Below are 22,951 nucleotides of genomic sequence, written 5' to 3' on the forward strand. Positions count from 1 at the left end.
CTACCAAAACATCAAAAAACAACGTTAAATTTGACTTTTTTCTAACAAAGATTTTCCCAAAAACATCATTTTTTTAGAAAAATGAATCGATTTTCAAGTTTCAGTCGTTGAAGTTTGTTGAGTTTGAAAAACAGTCCATTATTGAGGTCTTTTTAAAAACACAAAAATTGGGAAAGTGACTTGTTTTTAAGCCCATTTTATCTATTAAAAGATCGATTTTTTATGGAAAATACCCTATTTTTTATGGCCTTTTTAAAAATGTGAGCTAGAACTTTATGCTAAAAATAAAGAAAACTACCCTGTTTTGTAAAGATTCTTTTAAAAATGTGGGTTAGTCGTAACAACTGAATCTGTGGTTTTTGTTGAAAAAAATGCATAGAAAACAGGCTGCAGTTATTGAAGACCTTTACTAGTCAATTACTATTTGTATTTATATGAAACTTCCAATTTGCATTTAAAAAGTAATATGATGGAATAAAAATGATAAAATCACGAAGATAAAATACACCAGATACGCCAGATACCAGAATACATTTGAACTACTGACATTTATCAGATCAATAAATTTCCTGTACACAAAAAAAAACAAAAAATAATTATCATTATTGCGATCCACGTTATCACTTTCAGATTGTAAAATTACTTTTTGTACTAGAAAAATAAAATAATTCCACAAGATTTGTTAATTTTTTTCCATTTTCCCTTAGTACATGTTTTGACAAAAGCGACGGTAGTTTAGAAGTGAGGTTATGTGAGTTTGTTTTTGCCGAGATGTAACGTGCGAAATTCAGAGATCTACACTTGTGCAACAACTACTGTGTCCACCATGGAAGATTTCACGTGTCCACGATGCAAGACATCGAAATTCCAAAATCCATCGCTCAAGATGATGGTAAACGTTTGCGGCCACGGGTTGTGTGAGAGCTGCGTGGACCTGCTCTTCCTCAAAGGTACCCCCATTTCCCGGTCCGTTTGAATAACTCCATGACGTCAACTTTGCAGGTTCCGGGAGCTGTCCCGAATGCCGCATCCCGCTACGCCGCAACAACTTCCGCGTGCAGCTCTTCGAAGACCCTAGCGTCGAGAAAGAAGTGGACATACGGAAGCGAGTCTTGCGCGATTACAACAAGAAAGAAGACGACTTCAACTCCCTGGCAGAATACAACGATTACTTGGAAGAAGTGGAGACGATCGTTTACAATTTAAGCAACAACATAGATATAGTCAACACCAACAAAAGGATTGAACAGTACAAACGAGACAATCGCGATCAAATCATGAAGAGCAAGGGAAAGCTCGGACGGGAAGAGTACGAACTGGAGGAGCTGCTGGAGTTCGAGAAGCAACAGCAAGAGCTGCGCAAACAGGAGATGTTGATCCAGGAGAGCGAGAGTAAGAAGAAGAAGATCAGGGAGAAGGAGGCGTTGATTGACGAGTTGATGTTTTCGAGCGACAACGCCAAAAATATTGTCGAGACTTTCGTACAGCAAGTCAAGGAGGCGAAAGAGGAGGAAGCGAAAGTGGTTCCGACTAAGAAGACGCAGTTTTCTTCGGGCATCCAGTTCGGGAGGCAGTCACAGACGTCGTTTTTGCCCGTTCCGGTAGAAGACGGACCGTTGTATAGTTACAAACCGCTGACCGTTCAAACCGACGGTCCTAAGCTGCCCACAGACGAAGACGTTTTGACCCGGGGATACACCAACCACGTGAGAACGGAGAACGAGCAAGAGAGAGCCGGCGGGTTTAAGTCTAACATCGCTTGCATGAGGGCGCTGCAAGACGCGTTTTCCGGACTATACCACACCAGAAAAACAGTTCATTGACTGATTGTTTCGTTGAGTCGCAAATAAAACTTTTTTTGTACATTAAAACATTTATTCATTTGTTAAAATAGAACACACAATTCTAAATTCAAAAGTAAAGTGATAAAGTGTGCCCTCGATAATAGCACCGTTGATTACATCTAATTGTACTTGCAATATGGTTAAGAAGCGAACAAAAAAGGAAGACTGTGGCTTGATAAACTTGAAACGAAAAAATGTGTTTTGTGTATAAATTTCGAAAAATATTACGAGTCAAGGCTATTAATTCCTAAATAAATATCATTAGTAACACCGCATATTAGATGTAATTGACACTCTTGGTTAATTCAAATCTTCCGTACACAGCTTAAATGGCAGTGTCCTCTCGGGAATTATAAAATCTTTTAAATATCGTCGATTTCGTGTGATGCACATCGTACAATAAAATTATTTCAATTTAGATCGAAATAATTTCATAGAGAAATCTCAAAAATGAACAACATTAGGCAATTCAATCTCATTTGTATCAACGTAATCAACCAACTAGTCTAGCTACTCGTAGTCTAGAAAAATATAATTTATATATAAAAATAAAATTGGTGTTTCTTCACTCTCTACATTGTAAAAAGAAACTTATTTACAAGAAAAAAAATTGCGCGAGTCACTGCGAGAATGTCACCAGTAACTTCCTTCATATGAATAGGTAATAAGTCAGCCCCTTTTATGGTTACATGAATTATATACAGTATTTATATAGATCTTGGGAAATACGGGGTTTCCGAACAAACGGAGGTCTGTCCAGTTTTAACGATTCGGTTTTTTTTCCATTACGGACAAAAAATTATCGTATTTTTGTACATACGTAACACAATAAATTCGTTATTAATTAAAATGAAGAAAAAAGGTAGTAAAATCCACTGAAAGCGGTTGAATATATGTATTTGAAAGTGTACACGAGAGGCGACCTCTGCCTGTCCGGGGAAACCCCGCAGCAAAGTAAAGTGGTGCGGATATGTACTAACAGCATAATTACGTCTAATTGTCATAATAAAACCTCAACATGTGATGTGTACATAAGAATAAGCGTCCGTTGTGCGGCTCACAGCATGCAGCATTTTTTCTTGTTTCTTTTGATATAGTTCGTCTTCAAAGGCGGTCTTTCCGATAACTGGAATTTCCGAACGACGCGGACCAGTTCGTAAAAGGCATTATCCACATTCATCCTCATTTTGGCACTGCATTCAATATACGGAACTTTCAATTGTCTGGCCAGCTGTTGGGCCTCCTCTTGCCAAACCACCCTTTGGTGCTCGAGATCCACCTGCGCGCAGGCTTTGTAAAACAACGCGAAAAAAAAACAGCGACGGGATTTACCTTGTTTCCCACCATTAGCATTGGAAACTCGTCTCTGTCCTTCACCCTCAGGATTTGTCTGTGGAATTTGTAGATTTCTTCGAAACTGGACCTTTCTGTTACTGAAAAGACTAATAGGAAACCTTCACCTGATCGCATGTATTGTTCTCTCATGGCACTGAATTCCTCTTGGCCGGCGGTGTCCAAGACTGGAATTTTAGGACGTCAGCCTTGGAGTATTTTCGGTTATGCAAATAAATATCGGCGGCGCTACTTACTGTCTAGTTTCGCCGAAATATCGTCGATGACACATTGTTTGGTGTAAGAGTCTTCGATGGTGGGGTCGTAATCGGTAACGAAATAACTCTGGAATTTGTTTGAAATGTGTCACAACGTCCGAAAACGTGTAGGATAGGATGCAAGGTTAAACACACTTCACTCCATATAAAGGAAAGCGTAATTAGGGACAACAACACCTGACGAATTACGGCCGCAAAACGTCACGTTTACGGGCCGATTACGAGACTGCGGTTCAAAAACATGCAAAATAAACGTAATATTCGTGCAATTACCTGGATGAATTGTAAAGTTATTGCGGACTTTCCGACACCACCTCCACCCACAATAACCAACTTATAAGTTTGATAACTGTTGGGTCTGTCTGTTACTTTGGACATTTTACAATTCGTGTTTCAAATTAAACCTAATTTACGACGGCCTTACTCAACTACTGATTTAAAAATAGGGAAAAAATAAATATAGAATCAACTAAACGTGAAGTTACACCTACCAATAAGTAAAACTAGTTACAAATCTGGAGGATTCGTCCCCGTCGCATTGGTACTGAAGTACTGAACGTCAAGGAAACGCGCCACACTTGAACCACTGTCATTGTTTGTTTATGTACATTTATCTACGTCTTGGCTTGTAAAATACCAGGAATAAACAGCGAAAAAGTTCACGTTCGATGCGGGCGTTCGTAATTCGTATCGGCCGTGCTCCCACGCTCGCTGCTTCCAACCCTCCGACAACTTGTACATTTCGTTAAATGCAAATTATCTAATGTTTTTACCGTGTTCCTGCACGTGTGCGTTTCCGGTAATGTGGGAAACTCAGCTTCAGGAAATAAATATTGGCTAATGCCTTGCCCTACAAATGATTCTTCACGTTACATAATGTCGGAGGCCCAAGATGTATTGACCTTCAGCGTTTCCCGCCAGTACCAGCGATCACCCCGCGCGATGACGCATTCCAAGATCCGACCATCAGGTACTTGGTTCATCCCCCTTTGCAGGGGCGGACTGAGTCCCAACAAATTGTCACAACTGTGGCAAATCATAAAAGATAAAATCAATTCGAATTTACCACCACGACAGATTTCAGAGAGCACTTCTCATTTGATCGTTAATCCAAAAAAGTTTCAAACAAAAACATTTACCTCACGAATTATTTGTTTTCATAATTCCACATGATCATTTGATTAAGAAAAATTGCACAATTTTCCGGTAATTGTTCACTTTAACTAGTTCTGGAATTTTCGCATTTTTTCTGGCTAGACACCCTCAGGGCGTCCTCCTAGATCGTTTCCCACCATTCAAACCTTGTGCAAATGCCTTTTTTTCTCTCTTGTTGTGTTTCAAGGTCGCGTCAAGGTCGCGCCGATGTCTTAAGGCTGTATGACACGATGCTAAATTTTGTAGAAAATTTGTTAGAAAATGAGAGAGGACCAATGAACGGTCAGGATCTGACAAAGACAGACTATGATCACGATCGTTCATTGGTCCTGTCGAGGGTCTCTCTCATTTTCTAACAAATTTTCTACAAAATTTAGCATCGTGTCAAACAAGCTTTAGTACAACTAAAGGGTAAGGAAAATTCATTGGCACAAGGTTTGAATGGTGGAAAACGATCTAGGAGGACGCCCTGAGGGTGTCCAGCCAGAAAAAACGCGAAAATTCCAGAAGTAGTTAAAGTGAACAATTACCAATTTTCCTTATCTAAGAGAAAAAAAATATATAAGTATAATTCTGGGAATATTTTTTAAATGAAAATGTCCACAATGAAGGGCTTCAGTTGGTATCAAAATGTTTGACATTTGTGACAACTCAACTGTCATTTCTGTTCTTGCAGGATTAATATTCCCGTCAGGTCCAGTTTCTATTCAGAATGATAACTTCTGCCCCCCTGTCGTGGCCGTCCCCCCCTGCGATAATTTTCCAACTCAATCCGCTCCTGACCGTCCCCCTTCTGCGCAGGTCCCCGTGCTGTCAAACGCGCGTTGAAAACGACAAACCGTCCTTCGTTTGCAGTCCAAAACTGGCGCGTGTAGATGGTCGTTGTAGAATTTAGTAAACACGGCGAGTGTATTGCGTGAGTGCTGCAGCCCTACGGGGCTCCCTCGTGGATATGGCTCATTACTTCACGACTAACCAAGACATGTAAGTACACCGGTGGAACATTATCCCCGATCAAAACAGCAACGGCGGTTTCCTACGATAAACCGGTCGACGGTCGTCTGGAATGCGATGTTCTGTGCCGAGCTGAGAGCTCGCGGGATGAACCGACCCCTATTTACAAAATGGCGCCACGAAAGAACCGCCGCAACCCTCACCCGGGGGCGGCTACACGCATATCGCCGCCCAACAGCGGCCGAATGCGAACAGTGCCCTAATTATTGCGTAACAGCGCAGATAATTACGGTCCAGTGTCGATTAATTGTGGTCAAGTGGCAGCGCCGCAATTGTTTCTTTTTGTTTCCGTGATAAACAAATTGTTGCCAATTTTACAGTCCTGCCACCCTAATCGCAAGAATTGGCACGGGAAGGGGGCACGTTGCGCCGAGCGACGGTTATTATGACATCATTCGGTAAAATTGAGATTGTTGTTTACCGATTTGAATTTGCCAATGGGAAGCGAATGTGAACAATTTGTTGAATGGGTTAGAATGAAATTAGCGCGCGAAGCGCGCCTGAATTATGCAACAGATCTAATTTTTTGTCGAGTGTGGGTGTCCTCCTCCACTGGGAACATTTTTAATCGACACGATTTCCGTATTTTTGCGTCTCCGATTTTATTGTAACTAGGCGACGACAGGAAATGATAAAAAAATTATCATTACAGATTGTACGAAACGCCCTGGTTCTTGTTTACTCTCCGGGACCCTCCGGAATTTCTTATCGAATTTTTTATCGCGATAATTTCGCAACCAGCAAATAAAACTATTTTTTCCTTTCGACCGTGTGGATCTTCTCGGCTTTGGGGTTGGGCCGCCGATTTCTCCACCCCTCAAGAACTCACAGAAAAATCGGGACAATGGAAGTGGCCCGAGTCGACTTTTTTTTATTAATAGCTACTATAAACAGAAAGTTATGCCCCGGATGCCAAGTTTTTCGTTCGTTTTCCCATTGATACAAAGTCTGGAGGTCGTTCCGCCCGAAAAGCTTTGGAACTGTGCCGACACCGGCCGACTCTCGATAATTATTTTTTTTTCTTCTCTGGGTGATGTCTTTCGGTAACTCCACGCCCTCTGGAGACGACAATAAAAGTTCGTACCAGAGGGACACGTCAACCCTAAAGGACTTGGATACCGGGAATGTTACGATAATGAAGGCGGAAGAGGTGGGACGGACCGAAGGAAAAAGGGTTAACGCTAATGACGACGATGATTACGTGTTATTACGGACGATCGGCGAGCATGTGAAGAAGTCGCGTCGCGGTAATGTCGGTTTTAATTGAAATTTGGAGATGTTTTGGCTTTTTTTGGGGGAATTTTCGATTTCCGGGTACATATTTTTTGTGCATAAAACGTGGGGAAGTAAATTAGCTGGGGTCGCACGAAGCAAATTACAGTCTTTTAGGTTTCTTCACTTCTAGCTCCTTTTGTTTCGTTTTTCCCTCCTGTGGGAACCACACCGAGGGAAACAACTTGACAACCAGTTGGAACCTGTTTGAAAATTCGGACAATTTTTATTTATTTTCGAAGGGAGGTAAAGATTAGTTGGAGCCGAAAGAAAGGTGGTACGAAAAAGTTTTACGATTTGGCTTCCAACACAGTTCCTGGAAGCAGCAGTAATTGTCATTTTGCTGAAATATGAATTTTGACAATGGCATTATTTTGGGAGTCGTTCCTCACGAGTAAAGTATTCAGCGTTCAGAAAACTAGTTTGAGGCGAGATTAATCGTCGTGAGGTAATTGTCATAAATTCCTCTATTACAAGTGTCGAATAATTTTTTGTGCTCGCCTCCGCTCGCTCCGACACCATCAATGAAACCTCCGAGTTTAACGATCTCGCAGACGCGTTACATAAAACATAGTAAGGGTGGGCGTGCATGAATATGGCATCTAATTTGTACGTATCGTATGCAAAACGAGCCGGGAAAAAATTGTCCAAAAGGAGTGGCCTTACCCACTCGTCTCTCCGTTCCATTCATGCGAAAAAATCTCGCCATTAATCCGTCCCACGTCGAACGTTTGTCAGTTTTCGCGGTACGTCGAGTCGAGCGAGCAAATATTTGCCCCGGAACTGGTTTCGCGGCAACAGCTGATGGTCAGCCCGGACCGCGCGGAATCCCCTCGGAAGACGTCTTTTGTCGAGAAAAATCGCGACGTCTGAAACCGCGCACAATGGCGCAAAAGGCCCGTTGTTTCTCTGCAGCTGTCTCGACGGCACGCGTCGTCTACCTTCCGCACAACATTAAAGAAATCCATTGATGCAAGGGTGTTACCCTCTTGTAACTTCCTTGGGGTCGTTCGACAGATGCATCATCTGAATTCCTGAAAATTGGTTCGTGTGTCTGAGGAAAACGTCCCGATCGGGGGACCCGAATGACATTATTGAATAAGGGGTCCCGTCCCTCGGCCGAGATTCGGATGCTGCAGCCGCGGACTCGTGGGAAAATCGCGTCCTGCACTCGACTTGTCGAAAGTCGACCTGGAGCGGGTCAAGTCGGGAGGTGCACCAGGGGCGGACGTCGACAGACGGACCTCAAGCGTGATAAAGAGTTATTATTTTCGCAATTAAACGCGAACAGTATCTATGGTGGCGAGTTCGAGTCGGATATCGATCGACCTGGGGAGACCATCTGCCAGAGGGGACTCGCAAGGGACACCTGCCGAGCCCGCATGACCCCTCACATGTGCATAAATTACTCGGGTGCTATCAACGCAGTGATAACTCGACGATGAGACCTGGACACATGAAAAAAAAAGACCCCACGACAGAAGTGAAAACTTCTATGACGCTCGTTATTGATTATTATTATGGATGATAAGTACTTGGAGCAAGGCATAAATAATCAATACTATTTAAATCCAATGCTTTTTTTAAATAAACATCAAAAATCTGTGTTTTTCAATAGAAACGTCCGCTTTTAGAGGTTACACTCTGGCAAAATTTGTGAGGTTAGGTTTGGGTGTTTTAGTTTTATTTTCTTGACGATGATATTGAACACAACACAAGTTTTCATAGCAATACCAATAACCTGTATTATGATAATTTGTCCATTTTCCTCTTCACATTTTGCTACACAAATTTTTCCAATAGATGAATTGTTGAAGCCATATAATTGAGAATTAGGAGGTACGTATTAAATCCTACATTCATCTGTAAACTTACAATACATATTTGTCGTGTCTTTATCGTTTATATTATATAAAACTATACAGGGTATTTTCACAAGTGATAATAAGCCTGACGGAATAATAAATTCAACCCACAATACATTTTCAAAAAAAGCCGGACATTTTAATGACAGTAGCCAGCTTTTTTCAGAAATATAGTGTGGGTTGCATTTTAAATTACGTCAGGCTTATTATCACTCGTGAAATATCCTGTATATATATAAAGTCCGTTTTTTAATCAAAGAACCACGATTTAGGTTTGCAAATATAAAATTTTACCAAATTTAGGGAATTTAATGATATCTATTGGCTATTTCTGCCAACGCCTGTCATTTTTAATGTCCTTGAAAGTACGCAAACTCGCAGCTAAAATTTGAACATGTTATTAAAAATGTCTCGCAAAGTAAGACATGTATAAAACTCTCAAATTAGTTGTTGTTAGTTGTTATTAACTTTATTAAATTGCTGCGCTACTAATATCTCTAATAACCTCAATTTTTATATGATGAGATTTTTCACCCTAGCTCAAAAGTGTACAATGTTGTCAGCTCTATTTTGGATGTAAATTGCGGTGTTGTGGTTCTTTGATTAAAAAATAGACTATAGTTACTCCTGCAGCTCTGCACTGAGGTCAGTCAGGTCACAACACAACGTACAATGAAAATTTAAAATTGACAAGTGACGCACAGTTGATTGTTTTTCGCTCGCTCCGCTGAAAAACTCGACTCCCTTGATTTTAGCTTGCCGTGTCGTGCTGCGAACGATTTTCCAATTTTAGCTTGTGCTGCGAACGATTTTACCGTGTCGCATGAAACTAATTCACTGCCCGGGAATAAAATGTATGTGGTGCGCCTAAAGAAGTTTTCACTTCAAAAAAATGTGACGTTCCGAAACGGAGGAAAGTGATTACAGATTAAGCACTTGCATCGGTACCGGTTCTAGGAATTAATGAATTGGCAGCGCCAGTGTCACCTCTAGAATCCGACTCTGTGATATAATATGTAAATAAGAAAGATAGCCGGGCGTGCATAAAGCTGTTTTTTGGAATCAAGGACGTCAACTGATAAAACCCAGGAAAAAAACACAATTTCGTCGAGGCGTAAAGATATTTTACGAAGACGGTATCGGAAATTGAAGTGGACGAACGAATGAATTCGATGGGATCGAGATCGGGCGGACCAGGTGTCGGCGGCGGCGCCACCAACCTCGTTCGATAAATCGTCACGTGCCGATCTCATTTTCGGCATTATTTGGTGCACCAGCGCAGATGCGGTCTAGCCCCACGCATCGCCATTGTACACACACGAGCGGCAGCTGTGCAACACCCCCGTGTCAGAACGCGGCATATTGCGATTGGGGTGACGTACCAAGGGGGTAAATCGTTTTAATCGTTCCGAGTCCGTCGAAAACACAAAAGCGACAACAACAGCCGCCTCACTCGTAATTAGACGACGTATTGACGATCAGGTGCCCAATCCCACCCCTATTCTTAGCAGTTCATTACTCCTCGACTAACTGTAGTCCAGTTCAACGTCCAGCGTACTGAACGCGGCAAGGACCCTTCGCCCACATCCCCTCGGAAGACAGGTGCACCTCATCTAGAAAGGCACATGTGTCGAGGACACGTGCCACATTCAATTTCACTTCGATCCCTGATCTCGGAGACGGTTTCGGCGACAGTTGGCAGCGCTGGAAACCACGTTTTTTTCCAGACTCGATTCAACTTGTCCACTCCAAAAGACGAGCGCAGGACAAAAGATGTTGCGCGAGTGAACTGCAACGTTTCAAATGGTCATGAATCTATGACATGCGGCAATCTGCGTTCTGTCGTTTGTTTGCCGCCGTAATTACCGCATAACCCATTCGTTGTTAATTTTTTTATTGCAAAATAAACGTCGGGTACCGACCGCGGTCTGCGATGCTGTGTCGTAGATCGCGCACTTGAGCTAGAAATGAAACAGACGCCCGGAGCGTTTGAAGGTCGCGTCCGAGGAGCGATTCATTATCGATGGTATACTCCGTACTCTGATAGATTGTACGTTTTTTTGACAGAAGACAGACCCAGAGAGTAGTGTGGCGGGAATTAATCTGCAGGGATACAACGGTTTTCTACATTACGTGAAACAATTGAGATGGGGAGTTTAGTATTTTTCACTGCTTTATGTTTTGGAACTAGAATTTAAAAACGTACAATCTGTCACCGTACGGAGTTTAGGCTGTCAAAAAATTCGTTCGACTGGGTTCTGCGAGCTTCTGAATCCTGCGGGACGTGCAAGATGCCGTCGACTCCTCGAATTCAATTTTTTCGTTCTTCGTGGGTGTAGCGCGACATTCTTGCGCGTCGATTCTCCCATGCGGTAGCCGGCGTGTAAACAAATCTCCACAGTGTGGGCCGGTGCCGTTGAACGCTTTTTCTGTAACTAGACGCTGAAAAATTTCTATTCTCGGCCATTATTTCACCGCATACGGCGCTCATGGTGCACGTCTGGCGAGTCAGATCGAGTGTAAATAAACCGGCAACATATGGCCGTGGATCACGTTCCTCCCGTTTTCCAACTGGTGGCGGTGTCTTCGCGTTGCCAATAAAAGATTAATCCTAATTAGTCCGATGGAAATGTGATCGCGAGATCGGAGTCGATAATAAAAACGATATTAGGTCATCCGGTCCGCGGCGATATGCTTCGCGTACGCACTTAAAGAACGCTTCCTGTCATTGTCACGCATTTCCGTCAAACGGAAGGGCGGCTTGCGATGAAGAGCGAGCCAATTTCTCCCCTTCCTGTCGACCAAAGAGTCCCACCGTTGCGCGTATGCATTTCTGACCCCGATTTGATCGAGACCTGCCATCAGGTAAAAGATATTCGGAAGATTATTTGCATTGTGAATCTCCCGGTCCCTTCAATAGAAAACTAGGACATTCCCATAGGAAAATTTAGAAGGGGAGGGCGCACAACGATGGGGTGAGGTTCGCCCCGGATCGTGGTCATCGCCGCGTCGAGGGGTCGGTCGTGAAAACTGCCGGTGTGGCATCCATCTGCATTCTTTGCGGTGAATTTCCCCAAATTCTTGTTCCGCCAGAATTGCAGGAGAACAGCCGGTGTCGATGCACCTGGCGTCGAAATTGCGCGAAATCGCCCTGAATGCATGGGAAATGTCACCCCGCTCGGTTCCCTCACGTTTTTCTCTCTGTTGCAGATTCAAGAAGGAGGATTCGGAAATTGACAATTCCGGCAATGAGGACTCGGACGATTCGGCCTTCACCGAGGAACTGCAACACGCTCGGACGAAGAAACCCATCAATAAGGGACGGTGGAGCAAAGAGGAGGTGAGGAAGGGAGAATAGTATTATATAGGTACCTGATGGCTCATCGCGAACACCTGCTTCGAATTAATTACCGTTTCATTAAGTCGCTTTTGCTATTATTTGGCGAGATCGGCGCTGACAGAGCCGTCGATAGAAATCTTGTCGTGAGGGAAAGACCTGTTCGTTCGGTGTTTCCGCGGTCAAAAATGATCGTCGCAGCTTGACGGATTTCTCCAAAAGGAAATTTGTTTTTTGTTCAGGATGCCCGGCTGAAGCAGCTGGTCGAAGAGTACAACGAAAAATGGGACGTGATAGCCGAGTTGTTTCCCGACAGATCGGACGTCCAGTGCCAGCAGCGCTGGACCAAAGTGGTGAATCCCGAACTGGTGAAAGGACCGTGGACTAAAGAGGTGAGCGTGACCCGATTTAACAACAATCAAGGACGTCTCCTCTCATCGACATTCGTCGATCGTCCGCGAAAAGAACGCCGTGATGACGACGTGTCACTTCCTTTTCGTTTCGTCCTTTGACGGTCGTACCTCCACGAGAGAGAAAATTGCTTTTCTTCTTATTACGCGTCTTGTGCAATGAATGCATAGAGGTAACACACAAAGGGCATTGCCCCTCTTCCGTTCATGGTGGGAACCGGTATAGCGAGAAGTTCTACAGAAGGGTTTCTTCGCTTTTGTCTTGGATATCTCGCCATGCTTGGGCGCACCGAGAAAAAAGGGGCGAAAGACAGTGTGGTTCGTTTGGGGAAGAATGTCAACAAGCCGAAATTAGCAACAGAATTTAACCATTGTGCGCTCCTCTTTTAATCTCCCGACTGACCGTCCTCCACCTATTCGAGCCCCTCTCCAGCGGCCCAAAAAATGTTCAATTTCGAGAGCCGTGTGATCATTGACGTTCACGTGTCGACCTCCTTCGACACTACTGCTTCCAACAGTCACAACATAACCACGATTTTCCTTGGAGAATTTCAATTGAGCAACACCTGCCGCTAATTTCTCTCTAGCCGAGACCTATTAACGGCGAGGAAGGAAGCTCACGCGCTTTCGCTTTTTTATTCCGTACGCGACATGCCTCCCAAGGCCACCCGTCCAAATTCCGGACCAGCAAAAAAACAACAAAAAAACTTTGAATTTGACCATAACGGTCGGCGGAGAACTGTGCCAAACTAGTTTTTTTCTTATTTCCATAACTCTATGACGTACTACACTCGCGGAGGGCTTTCCGCTGAGGCCTCGTTGTGGGAGTGAATCTCTGGCTCTTGAACTCCGCGTCAAGGTGAATCCACCCCGCGCCCCCGCTCACGTAACATATTTTTTTTTTTATTGCGTGTGTAATTAAGTCTTGATAAAGATAGAGTCCACAATTCAACAGGTTTGTTTTGGACGTTACTGTTCTTATCCGGGCACTCCTTCACCTTTGTAATCCGAGGCGGTTTTTCATGGTCACGTTAACCACGAACCATCTCGACGAGATGATGATGACCGTTCGACCAACCCCCTTTCGCCCGCTCGGTCCTCGACTCCGGTCGATTTTAATTCACTAGGTTTGTGCGGCTTCCCACGCGAAATGTCGAATTGTAAATCATCGCAGTCTGCAAAAATCAGACGGGCCATCTGGAGTTCTGCCCCCTCGGGCTGCCGTACTTACGTAATTTGCCATTTGCATAGTTTATGGAGGAATTTCGCGGTGCACAATGAACCTGGCTCGGATGGATGGTGATCAAGTAAACATGACTTAATGAGAGCCGACCGGACGGACGGTTTTTAACGGTCGCTCCAGCGGCCGATCCGGCTTTCGGGACCTGAAATCGTACGTCGTCATCAAGTTGGGCTACGCAAACGTTACTTCAACACCGTCGCGCTTCTTCCACGATTTATTCATTTCGAAAATTGTTCCTCAAATATTTATGTTCTATTCTGTCAACGTCAACTGTCGGTTTTTGCAACGCGCTATTTAATTGGTTGGCGCTGTGTTGATTTCGGCGTCGTCTTGGTAACACCAATCGGATGCGGTACAGGTGTGACAGTTGAAATTTGAATTATTATCCAGTGGCGTACCAGAGAGGTTTTTCCATAATAAAAAAGAAATAAAACTGAATAAAAGATTTGATTGATTTTTTATAAATTAGGTTTCATTGTCCAGCGAACAATAAGCTAGATAAAAATCTACAGTATGCTCTGATTATAATTAATAATAGTGTGGCTTTTATTGTGTGTTTCCCCTTGTATCAATTGTATTACATTTCACTTGAACTATAAGACACAACATCCACTCTGGACAGCTGCATACGTGGCGATGAAGGGTAGCGGTCGGCAAGATTCACTGCTGAATGTGTATTACATAATTTGAAGAATGAAAAAAATTATATTCGATTACTTAATTAATTTACGTAATAGCTCGGCGAGCGACAAATAGTTTTTGTGATAGCCCCGTGCGATTACGTTTGGTTCCTCGCAGTTCCCACACGTCTCGCGAGAAGCAATCGATGCGTTACCACCATCTGGTGCCAAAAAGCACGAATTTGTGGCCCTCACAACCATCACCGTTCGTGTTTCGTGAACTATGACTGTACGTGGGAACTTGTCGTTTCAGGAGGACGAGAAAGTAATCGAATTAGTGAACAAATATGGCGCTAAAAAATGGACGCTGATAGCTCGCCACTTGAAAGGCCGCATCGGCAAGCAGTGCCGAGAAAGATGGCACAATCACCTGAATCCCAAGATAAAGAAGAGCGCCTGGACGGAACACGAAGATACCATCATTTATCATGCGCACAAAGAGTTGGGAAACCAGTGGGCCAAAATAGCCAAATTGTTGCCCGGAAGGACGGACAACGCCATCAAGAACCACTGGAATTCGACCATGAGACGACGGTACGAATCGGAAAACAGGCAAGACGGTGAAACTCGAAGAGGGAGGACCAGGAAGAATCAGAGTAGGCAAACGGAAGCGCTCGCTTATCAGTACCACAATCCTAGTCGGATCGTCACGATTGACAGTTGCGACGGTCGCAGTGTCAACCAAGATAATTTGATAATAAGCGACGTGAGTTTGTTCTTGTTGCGTTGTGTCTCGTCCAATTCAATTTGTTCTTGCAGGAGTGGACTCTGGAGGCTTACGATCACGGCAGTAATCAGTCGAGTACCGGCGGTTTTTCGATGACGGCAACCCCCAGTCCGGGGTCTCTGACCCCCACCCCGACGCACACGGTGATCACCAATTTTAATTCGTCGCCTCCGCGTTCCGTCGCCCCCGTCAAGAATGAATTGTCCTCGTTCACTTTTATAGATGTAAATACGTACAATACCCACCCTAGTCCCGTGAAGCTGACACCAATCACCGATGATTTCGACCTGAAATACTACAATTCACCCGGAATCAGCCCGTTGAAGAGCACCTCCGAAAAACGCCATTTCATCAAGACGCGTAAGTTAGCCGTCCGTCAAATAAAACGAACGTCAATTCAAATTCGCTCGTAGGACTGGTGCCGTCGAATCTTAACCAAAACTCTTTAGTACCTGTTACAAATACCATTAACATGACCAGAGCCTCTACTCCTCCGATTCTGAGGCGAGGCGCAAAGTCCAGAAGGAGAAAGGATAGCGAGGGGCAGGATTCTTGTCTGTTGCCGGATTGTAGCGAAGACATCAAGGTGAGAGAGTTGCTCGAGGAGAGAAAATCGGTTGTGTACGGGGGTGGTTTTTTTCGTAGAATATGGACGACTTCGCTGCCATGTTGGGTGTCGGCAAGCAACCTGTCAGTAATGGAAATTCGCCAATAAAACAGCTGCCGTTCAGTCCGTCGCAATTCTTCAACAGTCCCGGACTTTTTGACGCCCCTCTGTCGTCGACTCCGGTGAAGAGGTTCACGACGCAAGCATCGACGCCTCTGAAGGATCGAACGTCCCGAGCTGTCAGTAGAGAAGAAGCGCAGTGAACATTCGATCGATAACAAGTGTGTTCTTGCAGGAACGCGACTACAGCCCCTTGAGCACGCCGAACGGTCTGTCAGTCAAGTCCGAAATCCAAAACTCGGTCGTCGACGGCAGCGTGACTCCCAGCAAGCGGCCCTACCACAGCGCCGACACTCCTCGCACCCCCACGCCCTTCAAGAAGGCTCTCGCCGACCTCGAGAAGAAATCGGGACCGATAAGCCATCTCCCGGATACTCCCACTCGTTTGGAGGACATTACCGAAATCATGAAAAAAGATCAGGACATCAGTTCGAATTACGAGACCGACACCAGTCTTATGATAACAGTAACCTTAGACGCAACCGCGACTCTCGCACCGATCTGACCGTGTGTTGTTTTTCAGAACGACAGCGGGTACTTGACGGGGAAAAGGAAAAGTGGCAACGGGGTTGCGGCCGGTAAGGAGAACATTTTGCCGAATAAGAGGGTGCGGAAAGCGCTGGCGCCCTCTTGGGCGTCGACTTCGCAAGACATGTCCTTCGCCGTGGAGACTCCCGTAAGATGAACGAGTCGAGTCTGTTACGCGGTGACGTAAAGCGTCACTTGATCGCCGTGTAACAGACTTTGATGTGCGACAAGTCGACTGATTCGTAACATTTTAGAGCAAGTCTTTGGGCGACGATCCTTCTGCTTTGTTCTCGACGCCATCTTCGATAATGAAAGATTCCCTAGGAGTAACTGGACTTATGGATTTTGCCCAGTCTGGATCATCCAAGGTACACGGATGGTTTCATTTTGGAGATAATTTATTCCCGTCCTAATCCTGCTGCTATTTTTTTAACATTGTCTGTACCTGTCCCCGCATCCTTCACTAATCATTGTTTGGGATTGATTGCTTTGAAATTATTTTTTAAACCTTCTTCGGTTCTAGTTATAGGGAGTAGTGTTTTTTTTTTTTGTTTGTGTACATTTCTTGTTTTCTTTATTATTATTTTTATGATTTACACACAAAATGATGTTTGAATATTTTTCTTAGTTTAGTGACAAAGTCAGTCTTGCATGTACCGTAAGTTCGTACCTTCACTTCACCTTCTAGTCTATGCCGACTTTAAAAGTTGAGCATATCGTAACCAAAGTCCATTTTTTACCATTCCTGTTTTTTTTCTTCTTCGATCAGCTTATACCATCGCACAGAGAACGCAAGTATTGTTGTCACACTACTATCAGGAGCCGGTCGCGTCTGACATAATCTCATCTGACGAAACGAGTTTATGTCGACTAAGACTCGGAAATATTCTATTCTCTTTAATTCACATTATAAATTTTGTGTCTTTTAAAATATTTATTATTTTTATTGTTAATTGTGTTGTTATGTATTATTGTACGGTTGAAGAAAATGCGAAGCATATTGCAACAATGAACAAAGTCAAGCGTTACCAAATAGTATACGCCAGGTTGTTTTATTGATTATTATTTAAACGAGATACTTTTAATTTTGTAGATAGAGCACTTGAGTACTTAAGTAGTGTTGTTGCACAGAAAGAATTCACGCATTTTCTCCTAGTTTTTAAGAAATTACGGTGCTCCTCTCTCGCGGGGGCCTCATTGGGGGTGTTAATGCTAGGCTTAGGGAATCAGCATGTGGTCGTTTGTGTGGTGGTATTGTAGCTTTTTATCCTTGTCCCGGCAGCGCCTGCCATCTGCCAGTGCCCCATCCCGCGCCTCTGGTCCACGAAGCACCGCCGCCAAGCGGATCACTTTTGAGGACGTCAGGCCCAAAGCTCCCAAGGTGAGCACAAAAAAACACGCCCAATCCCCCCATAAATCGACGTCCCGCGTCGACTTCGACCGAGAGTGAGGTTATGTTTCTCTCGTTGCAGATGGAGAAGATGTGGACCATGGTTGCGTGCGGCAGGACGCAGAATCAGATCGATCTGACGGAGAAAGCACACAATTTTTTAAGAACTTCAGGTTTAAAACCTCGTTCTTTGAATTTTTAGCCGCGAGTTGAGCGCCTCTGTACATAGAGTCACGAGGTCGATTTACGACAATGTAAATAACAAGACCACGTTACAAATATTTTAGTGCAAACGAGTTTATTGTAGATGTGTCAGGTTCTTTTTCATTGTAAAGCATCACTTGAGCGAGGTTTTGTTTACGTTTCTGTGGACACATATTTTTTGAAAGTAATTGTGAACTGTACATAAGAGTCTTCGACGAGTAAATGAAACCTTGCACAGCACAAAACCGTGTATAGAACTAGTCTACCATTTTGTGTATGTATAATTGTTTATTTTCGTCATTATTATATACCTTAATATATTCAGTTACTAAAGATGAACACCCAAAGGTTGAAATTGTAAGTATATTTCGTGGTAGTCTGGGTTTTTTCTTGTTGTCCTTTGGGTTGTTTCGCTTATAAAGCATGCTTCAGTTTAATTTTTCGCATCTATTTAATGAAAATTTGTGTTTCTGATTTTATATTTATTTTATAATTTTGTCACTAAATAAAAATTGATACTTTTGTAATAACACACATTTTTTGTTTTATTCCGAACGCTTCCTCCCGAGCTGTGGTTCAAAGGTCGTCTGCAGCGATAATAATTTGTTGTATCATTCTGTATATATTTCTGACACAGTTTGACTTTCAAAGCCAAATCCTCTCACCAGAGAGCGCTTGTGGTGATTTTCCCCTGAAGGATTTTCCGTGCAAATACAAACCACCCGGAGTCAACAATTTCCACACATCAATTTTTAATTTCTCATCTTTACAACAAAACTGTGTTTTGTTAACATTCACCGCTGCAACATTTTATATGTTAATTTAAAAAAAGCGTTGGAAGTGATAAAGATTAAATAAAAAGGTAAAAAAAAAATATGTGCATTGCCTCTGAGTGCACCTGTTACGCGGCCGGGAGATTTGTATTAATTTTGTTTTTGTTCGGTTGGTAAATGCGTTTCATATGTTTTATGTCAAACTCCATGATTGTATCTGCTGTACAAGTCACTCCATTTTTATTAGTTTTTGTGTCGTTTTGTTTCACCAAATCCAAGCTGAACGCTTAAAACTAGTCTAATTCGACGTTCGCGCCTTAAAGTAATCGTTACGTATGTGAAAAGTGTGACTAATGATGGAAATTTGGCGAAAATCGCAAGGTCAAAACTAGTTCGTGAGAACATGATTGTCTTCGTTCTTGGAGCTTAGTTTTAAGAATCAATTCGTCGTAACCAGCACCATGGCAGACAGCAAATTAGCGCCCGCTCGTGTGGACACCGCTAGCCCGCCCCCGCACTGTGCCATCTGCCTCGGGACCTGCAAGAACAAATGCCGTGCCAACTCGTGTATGCACGAATTTTGCTACAGTTGTCTGGTGGAATGGTCAAGGGTGAGTGCTAGACTCGAATATTCTGCGATTTGCGTTGTTTGCTCAATAAAGAATCAAATGTAGTATAGTGTAGACCCTTGCTGAACCTTCAACAGTCACACTCAAGTAGAAATATTTACTAGCTTTGTATTCTCTATAACCCGGTTAAATGACACCGCAAAAACGGTAACGGATTTTGTAAAGCGCCAATTTTTTGTGGCACAGATCAAAGCAGAATGCCCCTTGTGCAAGCAAGAATTCAAGTCGATCATTCACAACATCAAGTCCATCAACGAATACGACGTCCACGTCGTGGAAAACATGACCGCGCACATGAACCGCCACCTCGAAAACGCGTCTTTGATCTACCTGCCCCCCGCGACGCCCCCAGCCATGCACCAGTACCACTTTAGGTGAGTATTGCCATCTTGTAATTAAGTGCGTGTGGAAATTGTGATCGTTTTTCAGAACGACTTTCACTGTGGACACTAACGGCGAGCACGCGATCCAGCAAATGTTACTCAGTCATCCGTTACTCACAATCGGCGGTTTTACTCCAGACAGGTAATGTCTTTGGAGTAACGGTCCCCACTTTGATACATTCCACAATAGAGGTCCCCATTCAGACAAGTAATTGTCCGATTTTTAGGTATACCCATCACAGGAGGCGCAGGGGGGACACTTCCGCTACCACCTTCCGACGGTCCGTCTACAACCAAAACTTGTGGGTCTACGCCCCTCCGGACATCACAGGACGTTATCGCGACGTTTCACCCTCTTTCTTCAGGTGTGTTTTAGCGCTGACTTGGCAACATGAAAAAATCGAAAAGTTGGACATGAAAAAAGTCAACTCGTGGATTAATGCACACGAGTGTAGTAAGGAATTCGACTTTTCGAAAAAAAAAAAACTGTTATATAACTTTACTTATCAACTATAAATCCTCATACGCCAATTTATAATTACGTAACCGTAAAAAAAAACTTCTTTTTAAATGTGCCGTCCATTAAAATGGTTCCAGTACACGAGCACTCGCAAAACATTTTCTGGACGTGTAATCCACAAAACTTCTATGTCAAACTTTTAAGAATCAATGCTGCCAGCTCATTCTCTAGCGAATTTTTAACCAAGGTCACTTTTGTAAGTACTAGGCCGGGAATTTAACGTTCCCGGCGGATTTTGGATAATGCAAAACCGTCGATAACGGCCGGCGGCATGAAAAGTCATTTTTGTTAAAAAATTACCAGATAGGGAATTTATTTTTCTTCCATTGGCAACATAAAGGATTCAAAAAGCGACTGTCACGACAAAAATCAACCAATTCCTCAAATATTCAAAACCGTCGCGTCGTCGTTTCTGTTATTCCTAACCCATCGCTTGATACCCCCCTCGGCCCCTACTGCTATACACAATGTACAGCTTTCGGTAAAGGATACAAATTTGCCCGACATCAATATTTTACACTTAAAAAAATTGTACAAAAATGCCACATGACACTGACATTTTGTGCTGCCAACTTAAAATCTTTCATTAAAAATTCCTGTCGATTTTCTTGCCTAGGCAGGGAAATGCTAGTTTCCAGACGATTTAGACGAATGAAAAATCAGTGTTTCTAGACGGAGGCCGAAAAACATCTTACTGCTACCAACCGTAAAAAAAGTAAAACTCTTAATTTTCTTACTACCGTTGAATTAAATTACTGAAAGATTACATCAGAAATAAATGTTTACTCGCACTTGGCACATTATTGACAAAGTCGTACGTGTTTAATGAAATCTCAGTTGGTGAGTGGCGTTGTCCTTTTGCAGGAACAATCCAGCCGCCAGGACTCGCTTGGTGCCTTGGCTGAACCGCGAACTGAACGCCCTCCTCTACGAGAACACGCAGCAGGTGATGCACCTGGTGGACATCATAATGGACCACTTACTGCGCCACCACATCTGCAGCTACATGTTCCGGTCGCTCCTCTACGAATATCTGAGCAACAAAACCGACCACTTCATCCACGAATTTTACAATTTCATGAGGTCGCCCTTTGACATGATCGGTTACGACCGACACGTGATCTACACGGAGAGACGTCCCTCTCCCATCCGATTCATCGACGAGATCGACGTCTCCGACTACGACAGCGACGTCATCCTGGTGAGCGACACAAACAACAACCAGCGGGGCCAAGGGGCTGATCCGGTGATAATCGACCTGGTGGAGACCGATTCCGACGAGCCGATAATAGTTTCGGAAGAGAGAAACGAGACGAGATGCGCGGAGGAGGAGCAGACGCGCAAACCGATACTCCCCCTCAAGTTGAGGATCAAGAACAGACACAAGTCGAAGGAGAAGCGGAGGGGGAAGAGGCGGCATCGGGCGACGAGCAGCTCGTCGAGCAGTTCGACCACGGAGGAGAGCTCGTCGGAGTCGGACGAGTACAAGAGGTATCAGCAGAAGAGGTATCTGAAGAAGTTTCGAAAAGAGAAGAAGAAGAAGCGGGAGAACAGCTATTACATTGAGAAGGCGGAGAGTTCGGATGAGGGCGACGTGCCGTTGGCGAGTCTCGCCAACAGGAAGAAGAGATCTAAGCACAGTAAACACAAGTCGCACACGATCACGAGCGACAAGAAAGAAAAGAAACATTCTCACAGACATCAGGACAGGGTCAACGAACCGTGTGATATCCCGCCGGAAAATTCCTCTCAACACGACCAAGAGTCGCTCGGTAGTGTAAACGACGATAAAAGTAATAAAACGGACAATGAAATGAACAGTGATGACAGTTTTTATAGTGGACATAAACCGAACGTTAAAAGTAAAATTAAGGACGCGCGAAGTGAAGATAAGCACAAGGCGGGACCTAGCAGTGGCCGCCTGAAGAACACACTCAAGAAAGAAGCCTCTACTAATTTGTGGTATTCCAGGCCTTTACCTTACGATCCCGATTCAGATAGTTCCGATAATTAAGTCCCTTTACTGTACAACTTATGTAATATTATTTTCCAATTATTATTTTATATGTTATATTTATGACCCCGTTTACAATATATTTTGCCCCGTCACTTTCAGCAAGAAAAGGCTTGATTTGATAATCAATGGAAACGTCATCCTCCAATCTACAGACTGCTTTAATGTTGAAGGTGATTTTTTTGTTATTTTTAATAAAAATTATTGAATAAAAGTGTTTTTGACACACCTCGATTTTTTTTTCATTGCAAAAGTGTTAAGTCGTTAAAATGAGCGCGTGACAAGCTAATCGTTATTGGTGCAGTGTAGGTCAAGGTCAGCTTTGTGGCGGTAATTTATAAATCCACTGGCTTTGTGGTTTTAACCATCATAATATAATCGTCGGTTTTTCTTAATTATTTCGTAATTTAGATACTGGCCAAATTTAAAAAAATAGATACTGGGTGTTATGCCACAAATGCACACGATCAGAAAAAAGAAAAGAAACATTTGCACAGACATCAAACACATTCTCGCGGAAAATTCCTTTCAAAGTTACTCAATAATATAAACAACAATAAAAATAAAACGGACAATGAAATGAACAGTGATGACAGTTTTTATAATGGATATAAACCGAAAGTTAA

General features: G+C 43.4%; 4 protein-coding genes across 6 annotated transcripts; 3 read left to right on the top strand and 1 right to left on the bottom strand.

The window, feature by feature from the left end:
- The first annotated feature begins 609 nt into the window (after positions 1-609).
- On the top strand, positions 610-1,871 carry Mat1 (CDK-activating kinase assembly factor). The gene is made up of 2 exons (XM_069038221.1): positions 610-950; positions 1,003-1,871. The coding sequence occupies exons 1-2, from the start codon at positions 827-829 to the stop codon at positions 1,821-1,823; spliced, it is 945 nt and encodes a 314-aa protein (XP_068894322.1). The 5' UTR covers positions 610-826; the 3' UTR covers positions 1,824-1,871.
- An 853-nt stretch (positions 1,872-2,724) lies between these two features.
- Positions 2,725-3,969, bottom strand: Ras64B (ras-like protein 2). The gene is made up of 4 exons (XM_069038226.1): positions 3,728-3,969; positions 3,434-3,521; positions 3,177-3,364; positions 2,725-3,123 (listed from the first exon to the last, which is right to left on the bottom strand). The coding sequence occupies exons 1-4, from the start codon at positions 3,830-3,832 to the stop codon at positions 2,902-2,904; spliced, it is 603 nt and encodes a 200-aa protein (XP_068894327.1). The 5' UTR covers positions 3,833-3,969; the 3' UTR covers positions 2,725-2,901.
- Positions 3,970-5,431: 1,462 nt separating this feature from the next.
- Positions 5,432-18,540, top strand: Myb (proto-oncogene like protein Myb). 2 transcript variants are annotated; one of them, XM_069037221.1, is made up of 12 exons: positions 5,432-5,593; positions 11,971-12,100; positions 12,340-12,489; positions 14,684-15,136; positions 15,190-15,517; positions 15,571-15,743; positions 15,803-16,003; positions 16,060-16,350; positions 16,408-16,560; positions 16,667-16,780; positions 17,695-17,793; positions 17,885-18,540. In XM_069037221.1, the coding sequence occupies exons 1-12, from the start codon at positions 5,562-5,564 to the stop codon at positions 18,002-18,004; spliced, it is 2,244 nt and encodes a 747-aa protein (XP_068893322.1). In that variant the 5' UTR covers positions 5,432-5,561; the 3' UTR covers positions 18,005-18,540. The 2 variants fall into 2 exon arrangements, with proteins under 2 accessions (XP_068893322.1, XP_068893323.1); XM_069037222.1 differs by lacking the exon at positions 17,695-17,793.
- A 417-nt stretch (positions 18,541-18,957) lies between these two features.
- Positions 18,958-22,553, top strand: LOC138122851 (E3 ubiquitin-protein ligase Topors-like). 2 transcript variants are annotated; one of them, XM_069037229.1, is made up of 5 exons: positions 18,959-19,390; positions 19,595-19,782; positions 19,838-19,933; positions 20,019-20,156; positions 21,176-22,553. In XM_069037229.1, the coding sequence occupies exons 1-5, from the start codon at positions 19,241-19,243 to the stop codon at positions 22,323-22,325; spliced, it is 1,722 nt and encodes a 573-aa protein (XP_068893330.1). In that variant the 5' UTR covers positions 18,959-19,240; the 3' UTR covers positions 22,326-22,553. The 2 variants fall into 2 exon arrangements, with proteins under 2 accessions (XP_068893331.1, XP_068893330.1); XM_069037230.1 differs by lacking the exon at positions 19,838-19,933 and having other exon boundaries at positions 18,958-19,390.
- The last annotated feature ends 398 nt before the right edge of the window (positions 22,554-22,951 follow it).

Source organism: Tenebrio molitor, chromosome 2, assembly GCF_963966145.1.
Source record: "Tenebrio molitor chromosome 2, icTenMoli1.1, whole genome shotgun sequence".
Taxonomy (NCBI): domain Eukaryota; kingdom Metazoa; phylum Arthropoda; class Insecta; order Coleoptera; family Tenebrionidae; genus Tenebrio; species Tenebrio molitor.

Bases quoted from the DNA above. Each gene is read 5' to 3' on its own strand.
- Mat1 (XM_069038221.1), top strand. From the start codon at position 827: ATGGAAGATTTCACGTGTCCACGATGCAAGACATCGAAATTCCAAAAT. The intron at 951-1,002 runs GTACCCCCATTT...TCAACTTTGCAG, and splicing joins GGACCTGCTCTTCCTCAAAG to GTTCCGGGAGCTGTCCCGAA.
- Ras64B (XM_069038226.1), bottom strand. From the start codon at position 3,832: ATGTCCAAAGTAACAGACAGACCCAACAGTTATCAAACTTATAAGTTG. The intron at 3,365-3,433 runs GTAAGTAGCGCC...CTAAAATTCCAG, and splicing joins TATTTCGGCGAAACTAGACA to TCTTGGACACCGCCGGCCAA. The intron at 3,124-3,176 runs GTAAATCCCGTC...GCCTGCGCGCAG, and splicing joins TGCTAATGGTGGGAAACAAG to GTGGATCTCGAGCACCAAAG.
- Myb (XM_069037221.1), top strand. From the start codon at position 5,562: ATGGCTCATTACTTCACGACTAACCAAGACAT. The intron at 15,518-15,570 runs GTAAGTTAGCCG...ATTCGCTCGTAG, and splicing joins ACGCCATTTCATCAAGACGC to GACTGGTGCCGTCGAATCTT. The intron at 16,004-16,059 runs GTCAGTAGAGAA...GTGTTCTTGCAG, and splicing joins AGGATCGAACGTCCCGAGCT to GAACGCGACTACAGCCCCTT.
- LOC138122851 (XM_069037229.1), top strand. From the start codon at position 19,241: ATGGCAGACAGCAAATTAGCGCCCGCTCGTGTGGACACCGCTAGCCCG. The intron at 19,934-20,018 runs GTAATGTCTTTG...TCCGATTTTTAG, and splicing joins GGCGGTTTTACTCCAGACAG to GTATACCCATCACAGGAGGC. The intron at 20,157-21,175 runs GTGTGTTTTAGC...GTCCTTTTGCAG, and splicing joins GTTTCACCCTCTTTCTTCAG to GAACAATCCAGCCGCCAGGA.